The 11,506-nt window shown below is 42.1% G+C and overlaps 1 protein-coding gene across 1 annotated transcript; it reads left to right on the forward strand.

The window, feature by feature from the left end:
• The first annotated feature begins 1,266 nt into the window (after window positions 1-1,266).
• On the forward strand, window positions 1,267-10,292 carry LOC147019628 (U1 small nuclear ribonucleoprotein A-like). Its single transcript, XM_085894190.1, has 8 exons — window positions 1,267-1,416; window positions 4,571-4,654; window positions 5,024-5,196; window positions 5,356-5,532; window positions 6,338-6,463; window positions 8,258-8,346; window positions 9,332-9,523; window positions 9,975-10,292. The coding sequence occupies exons 2-7, from the start codon at window positions 4,591-4,593 to the stop codon at window positions 9,489-9,491; spliced, it is 789 nt and encodes a 262-aa protein (XP_085750316.1). The 5' UTR covers window positions 1,267-1,416; window positions 4,571-4,590; the 3' UTR covers window positions 9,492-9,523; window positions 9,975-10,292.
• The last annotated feature ends 1,214 nt before the right edge of the window (window positions 10,293-11,506 follow it).

Genomic DNA, 11,506 nt, shown 5'->3' on the forward strand with positions numbered 1-11,506 from the left:
CCCCCCCCCCCCCGTCAACCCCACTTGGGCCCAGTTTTTTTATTGCTGTGAATAAACTTTGGTACATACCGGGTGATGAAGGTTGTGGTCAAGTTTCATCGAAATCGTGTGTGCAGTTTCAGAGAAGTTGCAAGTGTTTGTGGACGGACTGACTGACTGACGACACGCCATCCCATGAGCTCCCCGGAATTACATTCCAGGTGAGCTTAAAAAAAGAGAACGACCTTGAGGAGGCTGATTGATTGATTGAGTGCTCTACATGAAGGCAGGTCCTCAGCTGTTTGGCAAGGGTTACACTGGGTGGTTTGCCATTGCCTTCCCAGTAGTAGTTAAAGCAGGGTGCCGGTAATAGCTCGCCTACTCTTGACAAAGGACACCGTGGGATCTTTAAGGTCCACCAACTAATGCTAGCAGATGGGATACCAGGGGTGTGATCAGTTACCAAGTTCGTTGTGGAGCGCTCGCCAAGTGGCTTAAGCACTCAAGCAAGTTCTCCATTCCAAACCGTTGAAAAGGAACATTTGTCCAATGGTAGAGTATTGTGTCATTTAAAAAAAGGATGATGAGCTCTCGACAGTCGCGTCCTCATTGAACGATGATCGATGGAAACAAAATGGCGCCCATGACCCACGTGACCGGAAACTTCCGACACGCGCCATGTTGCTACTCCTCGTGTACCGCAAAGGGATTGGAGAGATTCATGTTTCCTCCGCTTGAACCTCTCTCAGTAGTTTCCGGGAAAGTTGAGAAACTGATACAATGACGGATTATATTAACGACCGTGTGCTTCATCTTTACTGTCGATCACTCGAGAACATTGTACTTTACACGTTTATTTGGTTATTTATATGGTAATATTGGCGGCTGTACGGATTCATTTGCGAAGTTCGCCTCCTCCGCGATTGTGCTCTTAACGTTATTCAGATCAGTTGTAGTTTCCAATAATCCTGAATAAACAAAGAGCTGAAGAGACATTTTTGAGTTCGTCTTTCCTGTTGATTTCATTATGCGCAATATTTGGTATAGTCCTTGATTTTTCCTTCCTCTATTTGTTTTTCCAACACAGCTCGTCATGGCTCGTGTTAAAACCTGCGCAGCAGTCGTAGTGGTAGATGGGTCATGTTTAAACCGGTGTAGCAGTCGTAGTAATAGACGGCTGTTCTCTGAGTTTAATTTTTTTTTTCTGCGTTCCAATAACACGTTATATTATATTCTAATTTTTCTCTCATATGATTTAAAAAGTGAAACAAACAAAAACTGCCTCAAGTATTTTAAAGACAGGAGGATTTGGAAGGTTCTCGCTTTGCTGACGGAAGCGGAAAAGCTTTGGCCGCCATTTTGAATGGTTTTGTCAAGTCCGGTGGTCGAGGTACAAATCCGTCGCCATCAGCGGCAATAACTTCTTCACCCGACACGGTGAGTGGTCTTGTGTTGTAGAGCGATACCGAGGTGTTGCTTTTACTGTTGTTATTTTTTTTATTCTTTTGTGCAGTTCAAAATGATTGTGTTGGTTTTCATGGTGAGTGTATCAACGGATATACGTGTTGCTCATAATTCGGGGCAGGAAAGATTGTCGGTTTCTGGTAAACGCGTTTTCCTCTTCGTTGATACGAACTTGTCCGGTGTCTTTGGGTTCGTGGGGGATTCTTACCTGCACTGCAGGTTCACCTGCAACCTTCAGAGAACACTTTGTTCTATGAGTCTATGAGTCTCCCGTTTGTCCTCGCTAACGGACAACTGTAAATATCCACACGACCCACATAAAATGTGTCCCTCCTTGCATTTTGTGGGATTTGACCTTTTCACCCCGCCCAGGGGGTGCTGCTTGTGACGGGGCCAATGACAATGTCCCACCCCCGTTTTTGCTTTGTTTTGCTTTGTTTTCAAAAAGTGTGAGGATAATAAAGCTGTTCCCTAACTGTTCGCTCTTGGCCACAATCGTGACTCGTGTCATTGAATCTCAAACGTATTATTATTACAGCGCATGCGCTGGTATACAATTGCACTGAGTTTGAAATGTCCCCAGTGTCTACCATGTCTCCGGTGTCCCCCCCCCCCCCACGCGCCTCAAGTGACAGCCAATGACGACCGTCCGGTACATGGCAGTGCGTGACCTAGATGGAAATGGCGACAATTGACGGAAATGGCGACAATTGACGGAAATACCCACAACTGACGGAAACATCCGAAGAGATAATAATAATAATTTGCCGGTTTCCGCATGAACTACACATTCGATTCACACAATACTGCCTTTTTTCAATGGAAATTTGTGAAACTAATGTGTTATATATGTATTCAATGGAAATTTGTGAAACGTGTTTTATATGGTCGTAGTTCATGAACTGGTCATCATTTGCGTTACAGGGTCAAAATATTCAATTTTTCAGTTTTCTCTGTGTTGATGGACATCACCAAGCTACATGCACTTGTGTGAAAAAAAAATAGCAAAAACCACTAATTAACGGCGAATATGGTATTTTTAATTATGAACTTTAATGGATAATGCATTACAAGGAAAACACATTTTCACGTTTATCTCAAATTCACCCTTTCTGAGTAAATTGGATGTGGATCAGTTATCCTTTGGCCGTTTTGGACAATTCAAGTGCCAAATTAATCCTGAGAATCTGCTGGATACATAACTATGTAAAGATATTTACTAGATCTCTTTTAGGAGTTTATACATATTGGTCAGGGTTTGCTGAATAATAACGAGTTGAATAATCAATTTTGCATCATGCAACAGCAAGTCCCAAGTGTTACTCACCTAAAAAATAACAAAATAGATTAGATTAAAGCTTATTGATTGAAATAAATTCAGTTTATTCCAAATTTGACTCACCACATCCTCCACATCCGCCGCCTCCGCCTGTTTACTCCACCCCTGACTTGTATCACTTATTTGCCTGTTACACAAAAACTATTGCATATTTTTTATTTCTGTTTTTTTCCACATTAAACTAGACAAAATTACCTTTCTTCTCATACTAAGATATCTAGATATCTGTGGTTTTTCTGGTCTGCAGTCAAAGTGGAAAGTGGATGTTTTGAAAAACATGTAACAACTCCGCCTTTTTAGGGTGACCAGTTCATGAACTACGACCATATGTTTTCATGGAAATTTGTGAAACTAATGTGTTATATATGTGAAAACCATTGAATTTATTGCTTGACGGAAAAAAAACCAACAAACGCTCCCCCCTCTTGTACGAACGAACGAAAGACGTCGTTTCCGCCCACCATGGCATTTCGTGCCGAATGCTGAAAGCTAGGTTCTTCTCATGCCATCATTCTCTTTAATATTAGCCAATAACAAGATTTTTACATTTCAAATATTAAGTATGCTTTTTAATTGTTTTTCAACTGAAAAAGCATAAATTGCATATTTTAACATGAGTGTACTCATTTGCTTCACCACACGTGCTGTATTGAAGGATTTCACTTATTATTATTAATATTATCCTTATTATTTTTTTTAATGCTACAACATCTTTTTGAAGTGGTCCTTAAGCAGGCATGATGATTCACCATCTTCAAATAAAATTAAATATCTAAATTGGAGGTAGCTATCCCAACATGGGAGAATGTTTCGAGCACACCGAGTACAACCACCACTTTTCAAGTTGTTCCATCCAGCAGTTTAGCAGTGCATGGAATACAGAGCATGTGTATGTAAATTAGCCAAGTAGTTTTCAATTCGATAAGGTTTTAATAGAGATTACATTGTAAAACTGTACATTGCTGGCACCTGCAATACACTTACACCCCATCCCCCCCCCATCTCTCCCCACTGGGAGCTACTACACGATGCATGTTTATATAGAGAACTTTCCATTATCTCTCCCCCACCGCCCCTCCCCTCCAGAACCCCTGCATCTATTTCAAAAAGAATGGGTACACCCACAAGTACAACCACCAAGTTTCAACTCATTCTGTCAAGCGATTTTTTTTTTTTTTTTTTTTTTTTTTTTTTTTTTTTTAATGAATGCATACGAGTCGAGCAAACACAAAAGCCCAAATATATATTTATATGTATACATAATTATATTTATATGCTAAGCCATATTTTGTGGACTTGTCTCCTCCGAAACTGCCGGATCGATTGTCGCCACTTTCTGTGGTCTAATGTACAGCGTAGGCTATGAGATCGTGCCAGACGGACAGGTTTGGGAATTTTTGGCGATGTTCTAATTTTTACATTCGTTTGCATTGTGACGTCACCGCTGAGAGGCGTAATGACATCATCGGTCATTCGCTGATGCCATCACGTCTGTCGTCGACAGACCGTCACCGCTGAGAGGCGTAATGCCACTCCGAGAAAACAGCGTCTGCAATGTAAAACCCTCTTCTGCACATGCTGACTACCTCAGAAGATGAATTTGACACAAAAAAATGTAACAAGAAACATTGAATATAAAGAAATTCTATAAATCACATTGTGAACACTGGATATATTGACGTCCTAACGAACCCTCACCTTAGAAACTTCACGCGGGGCGCGGCTTTGGCTTGTATATATTGGTATGATTCTGTGTCATGGTCACTTGTTGCTGTTTTTATTTCCTAGCTGTTCCATTTGAAGAGACCATGGACATCAGGCCAAACAACACCATTTACATCAACAATCTAAATGAGAAAACGAAGAAAGATGGTAAGTGTCCAGTGATCTAAAGTGATGCGGTGTGTGCGGGTTGTTGCTCGTTGCCTGTGATCCAAGTGTCTGTTTGTTTGACTTTGTACATCCATTCATCTTGTCTTGATAAATCTATTGTTGTCTTGCGTCTCCATATTCATCCCCATCCTTTGCATCAGCTTCTGAGCTGGGCTACATGGTCTTGTCCACTGTTCTTTCTCTCCTCTCCTCTCCTCTCTCTCTCCATCGATCCAACCTCTCCCCCCCCCCCCTCACCCCCAGCCAAACTCGGATTGTTTGGTCAGTCGTGTTTGATATGTTGCTTTGGGGGTGAGGCTGCAGGGGAGATTTGTCTTCACTTTCCCGCATGCATGTGTGATCTTGCAGAGCTGAAGAAGTCTTTGTACGCAATCTTCTCTCAGTTCGGGCAGATACTGAACATTGTGGCACTGAAGACCCTGAAAATGCGTGGTCAGGCATTTGTTATATTCAAGGAGATCAGCAGTGCCACCAATGCCTTGCGTTCAATGCAAGGCTTTCCTTTCTATGACAAACCCATGGTACTCCCTTCATGCTTTAAACCTTTTGGCATGTTTGGTGCATTTGTACAGTTTTGTAAATGGTCATTTGCAACCACCTTTGGAAGAAGTCAATGTTATTGGTCAGCTTGAAGTGTGTTTGTTGCATTTTACCAGGAACCGTGATCTTTTGCCCCACAGCGCATACAATATTCCAAGACCGACTCTGATGTAATTGCCAAGATGAAAGGAACCTTTGTGGAACGAGAGAAAAAGAAAGAGAAAAGGCCAAAGAATCCTACAGAAGGTGGTGCGAAGAAAAGTGCTGCTGCGGCCCTCACTCTGGCACCGGGTGTTGGTGCAACAGTCACTGCACCGGTATGCTTACCACGTGTTGTACCGAGCGGCAGTTTTCTTTTCTTTTCAAACTTTTCAAACATGCAAAATTTGTCTGCACCTGATATCCTTGTATTACGCATCCTTGTCCATCTGCCACCTCTGCTCTAGTGTGCTTCACTGTTTTACCTCCGTCACTGAAGGTGAAGGAGGTTATGTTGTCACCTCTGTCTGTCTGCAGAATATCTCAGTTGTGAACGGATCTGGATGAAATTTGGTGGACATGTTGGGTGTGTGACTATGACGAACTGATTGCATGTTGATGAAGATCCGGATCCGACAACTAGAATTTTTAAGTGATTCTCCATCATTGAGAGATAGGGCCAAAAATTATATGTAGCACGATATCTTAAAAAGTTGTGGACGGATTTTGATGAAACTTGGTGGACACGTTGGGTGTGTGACTACAACAAATTGATTTGATTTTTTTTTTTGTGAAGATCTGAATCGGTATCGATGTGAGAATTATTTTTTTAATTTTTAAAGTGATTTCACCATTTAGAGAGAGGGCCAAAAATGATCTAGAACATGATATTTCAAAAATGTAACGTGCCTGTTATGTTCCCATGGATCAGGAATTACATGGTGGAGGTATGCGCTTCATCCAGTGCTCTTCCATTATTTATTTATTTACTTTTTGACTGAACATCATTTGCTCCTGTTTTTTTAAATTATAATAATTTTTTTTTTCTTCCACTCTACCATCATTTTATAACACGACGTGTTCAATTTAAATTGCATCTTCTTTGGTTTTCTAAACTTTATCTGTTTCATACATGTGTTTCAGGGTATGCCATCACTGGTACAGCCTCCAATGATGGGCCTTCCAGGTCAAACACCATATTTGTCCCATCCTGGAATGATTCATCCACCTGGCATGACTCCTTCAGGAGGGAGCTTAGCTCCAACGCAGGTAACTCTTGGCAGCTCCACCAACTGGGTTGTTCATTTCATGTCAGCAAGGTTCATGAGGAAGAAATGTATAGCAACGATGGACATGATGAAATGGTTCGATTGGAAGGAAACTTGATACTTACGATACTTGTCGCAATCCACATTTGTCATTATGAAATGTATCAGGATGGTCGACAAACAACCTGTATCGCAACCATTATCGTGTCTCACAAAGAGCAGGCAATTGTTATTGCCGCCACCTGAACCAAATTCCTTCCTCATGAACTAACCCAGGTGCTGCCTCTGCGGCAAAGCAGCGTCTCGAGGATGATACAACCAGCATGCTAAACTCTTAAATTTCCTTCGAGCGTGCATTCACGAAAAGGGAAATTAAGAAGTTGAGTTTTAACATTATAATTGGTGTCGAACCTTATGTTCATCGATGAGTGCGTCCAATTTCAGGAGGTCTCAGCTCGACAGTCCAACTATCGGACTTCACTCAACTGGAATCGGGAGATCATTGTGATTCATCTCGTTCTTTTTGGTTAAAACATTGAAGTGCTGTTCTTACACATCATGACAATGTCACATTGTTTATTTACTGCATTTTGGGCCCCCACTCAATTGCTAGAAACTCGCAACAGCAATCGACATATGAACATGAAATTTAATACAATGAAAGATTTGTTTGCATGCTTTCCTAGCCATTGACCGTGGGTTCGCCTAATATGTTTCTGCAGTTTCATCCATCAATCCCATTGTTGTAGGCTATGGCTGTATGGAATCTGCCTCTGCTTCTGAACTGGGAATGGGTGTGGTTCAGGGTTTGTGGTTATTCCCCCCCCACACACTTTTTGGAAAAAGAAAAATTGTAATTAGCGTCTGTCTGTCCATCTGTCACGCTATATCCTCAGTGGTTGTGCATAAATTCACCAAACTTGGTAGTTGTGATCACCCACCACAGGGCAAGAAGATGCAAGAGCAGTGTCAATTTGGCCCCTCCTTGGGTCAAAAGGTCGAATGCAATGACACCCACAATTTAAATGAAACTGTATATACAACCAACATTTGGGGACACATAAAATACGTAACGTTTTTTAAAATATTATTATTTATTTATTTGGATTTGACCCCTGGTTCATGTCCTTGGGGGTGGGGACTTGGGGGTCAAAATGGAAAATAACATGCCTTAATAACACCAGATGGGTTGACTCAGCCTGTCATCCTTCCGACGTCTGCATGAGTACTAGCTTGCTGGGGGTGAGCCGGTCTCGTATCCTGTGTCGGAGTGGCGACCCATCTGGGATTATTCCCCCATCCAATGAAATTGCCTTGGCAGCACGATGGCTGAGTTAGAGGGATCATCTATCTATATATAACATTGTGTTAAATTTTGTCTGCTTACAAGGGCTGTTCATAAAGTGATACAAATGCGAATTAATAGTCAAAGATGCGTCAGCATGTCTTGGGACTATTTTGAACATTTCATTTGTAGAACCTTTTGAAAGCCCCATGTGTGTTCATCATGGATCGACAAGCCAATTTAAATGTACGGTTGAATCGCAAAACGCAAATGGATACGTCAAACGTGACTAAAATACATTCCAACCAGAGTTCAATTGTTGAGTGTTCCACATAACTCCGTGTTGAAATTGATGGATTTTCACACTTTGAGACAATTCTCTGTTTGGTGATGTGAAAGTGAAATTGCGTATTCAACAAATGGTAATGTTTGTTTAATTATACCTCTGTTCAGCAATGTTTACCGTGTTGGTGGGTCGGTTTTTCATTGTTTTCCACGCAATGTTTGCAGGTTCTTGAGAACCCTCCAAACCACATCCTCTTCCTGACCAACTTACCAGAAGAGACCAGTGAGATGATGCTGTCCATGCTCTTCAACCAGTACGTCAGTTTCTCATGAAATGGCTTTGAGTGGCAGTGTTCCCAGATGATGCGATTATTATTCACACAATTTTTGAAGAAAAAAAAACCGGGGATATCGTAATCGTGTGTCTCTGTTTGTCTGTCTGTCTGTCTGTCCGTCATGCTATCTCAAACGGTTGTGCATAAATTCACCGAATTAGGTAGTTATGATCACCACGTGGCAAGAAGGTGAAAGAGCAGTATCATTTTTGGCCTTGCCCTCTTCCCCCCCCCCGCCCCCCTTGAGTGGGGTCAAAAGTTCAATTACAGGCACATTTTAAAATATTTTTCATCAAAGTTTATATGCAATCACCATTGGGAGATGCATGAAGTATGCAAGAATTTTTGGGGGGATTTGACCCCCGATACATGCCCCCAAGGGATGGGAACTTGGTGTCACAGGTCAAAATGTGGGAAAAAAATTGTCGCTCAAAATTTGGTATTGGGTCATTCCTGGTGGAACTTTTTGCCATCTTTCAAATTTGCTTCAGGTGGGAAATGTGGAGATTTGTGATGGTGCCATCGACTTCACTCTTATGTTTGTGTTCACGAGAGAACCGAGTAGAATTCTATTGGCCTTGTGGTTCTCCCACCTCTTTCCAGGTTTCATGGTTTCCAAAATGCAAGGAATTGCGTGCTAAAAATGTGTTTTGAGGAGAGATGCCCAGATGACCCGCTAAAAAAAATTTAACATCGAAATTTGAAGATTCAGGCAGGGACCAACAGTCCATTTCACACAGATTGCCTCTTTTTTAAATTGAGACATAGCTTCTGCTGGAATCACTTTGTGTTTCCATTCAATGCATTTAGGTTGTGGAGTTGTAGGATTCCTGAATTTGAACCGTTTACGATCCCATTTTAGAAGCAGTCATAGTAGGATTGATGGCATTATTTCGAACACCAGTAAAGATTTCCTCCCCGACATCAATCCTTGGCGCCATTTAAAATCCCCGTCCCTCTCCAGATTCCCCGGCTTCAAAGAGGTACGCCTGGTTCCCGGACGTCATGACATCGCGTTTGTGGAGTTCGAGAACGAGGTGCAAGCTGGAGCCGCCCGTGATGCACTGCAGGGCTTTAAGATCACGCCAACTCATGCGATGAAGATTTCTTTTGCCAAAAAGTAACGCAGCGTGCGGAACCTTCACCATCAAGCAAGGTTTGTTCTGATTCGGGTTACGGTTGTTGAAGTCATTCCCAATGTGGAATTGTGTTTAATCCATCATTATCCCTAAAGGGGGTTGGTCCATTTAATACACACACACACACACACACACACACACACACACACACACACACACACACACACACACACACACACACACACACACACACACACACACACACACACACACACACACACACACACACACACACACACACACACACACACACACACACACACACACACACACACACACACACCTCTGTTTATTTATTTATTGCTATTGGGAGGGGTGTGGGATGGGAGGGAAGTTGGTGAAAAACAGTAGTTTTAACTATTTTTTTTGGTTGTTATCGATAAATGCCGAATCGTGCATTTTTGGTGCAATTTTCAGCAATATTTGTTTTTGAATCGTAAAGATTAATCTCTTTGCCTCTGTTTCCAGACGAGTACGCTCGGTGCAATGGTAAGTATGGCGGTGTCATTTGCACTGGAGACACCTGCCTTTCTCTACTTCTTTTTAATTATTTTACTTTCCTGGACACCATGACATTTTCTTTCCACTTTTTATATCACCATGCTCCAGTTATTAAACGTGTGAAGCCTTGCACCCAGAGTCTGTAAACAGACATCGCACCTGGAGCTTCTTTTTAAGAGTTGTGTACGACACTCACATTGAGCTGTGTTCGATGAGCCGAGAAGCAATCCCCCCTTTTTTCTTTATACATCCGGTTACATCATGAATAAATTCACTTTTTACAAACTGTAGATGTTTGTCTTCCTTTTTGTTGTTTTCATGCTTCTAACCTCGTCATCCTTTTGGTGTGCTGCTCGCATTCAATTGTGTTTCAATTTCCGATGAGGGCCAATGTTCACCATTCTAATAGTTTGTACATTTTGTGAGGAATAAATTTAATGGAAAATGCCAATTGTTTTGATTTATTAGCCTCGACCATTCCCAAAGGGATGGGAGAGACTGGTCTGAGTTGGTGTGCAGGTTTGTATGCAGAGCTGCCATATACAGTGCCTGCAGAAAGTCTACACCCCCTTTCAAAAAATTTATTAAAAAGGCAGAAATGGAATAGCTTGGTTGGGAAAGTGTCCCCCTTATATAACAAATTCGCACACCAAGTTTATTGGCCTCCACCTTTGTTAAATTGTCGTGATTCTGATTATTTCAGAATAAAATCAGCTGTTCCTTGAGGTTTTCTCTGCTGGGTACTGTATTTCACGGCAAAGACTCAACCATGAGAACCAAGGACCTTTCAAAAGACTTCTGGCATAAAGTTGTGGAAAGGCACACATCAGAGGATGGGCATAAAAATATTTTGAAAGCCTTGAACATAGTTAGGACAATCATAAATAAGTGGAAGATGTATTGTACCACCAAGACCCTGCCTAGATCAGGCTGTCCCTCCAAACTGGATGACCAAGCATGGAGGAAGAGGCTCATGGCAACTTTGAAAGAGCTACAGGCCTTTATGGCAAAGACTGGTCACTGTGTGCATATGACTACAATCTCCCAAGCATTCCACAAGTCTAGCCTGTACGGTAAGGTGGCAAGAAGGAAGCCATTACTCAAAAACGCCCACCTGGAGGTGGGATGTGAGGATGGGGAAGGGGGGGTGACGTGAGGATGGGGAAGGGGGGGAGTGGGACGTGAGGATTGGTAAGGGGGGATGACGTGAGGATGGGGAAGGGGAGGGATTGAAGTATCTTCTTCCAAGCATGCAACACGTTCTTCTGATTCATACCTCCGACCTTTATTTTGGTGGTGTATAGGCAAGTGACAGCTGTGTTGGAAAAATAAATAACCCAGGTTATGTGCATGAAGCAAAAGCGTACCTCCTGCTTATAATTCAAAACTCCTCACGACACTGGAAATTGTCGGGACAGGAATACTGTACTGTAAATGGTGGACACGTGAATGGTGAAATGGGGACAGCACCCCGATACACATTTACATAGATAGAGAAT

The sequence above is a fragment of the Eptatretus burgeri genome, chromosome 9 (assembly GCF_056783735.1).
Source record: "Eptatretus burgeri isolate ZD-2024b chromosome 9, Ebu_testis_v1, whole genome shotgun sequence".
In the NCBI taxonomy this organism is placed as follows: Eukaryota; Metazoa; Chordata; class Myxini; order Myxiniformes; family Myxinidae; genus Eptatretus; species Eptatretus burgeri.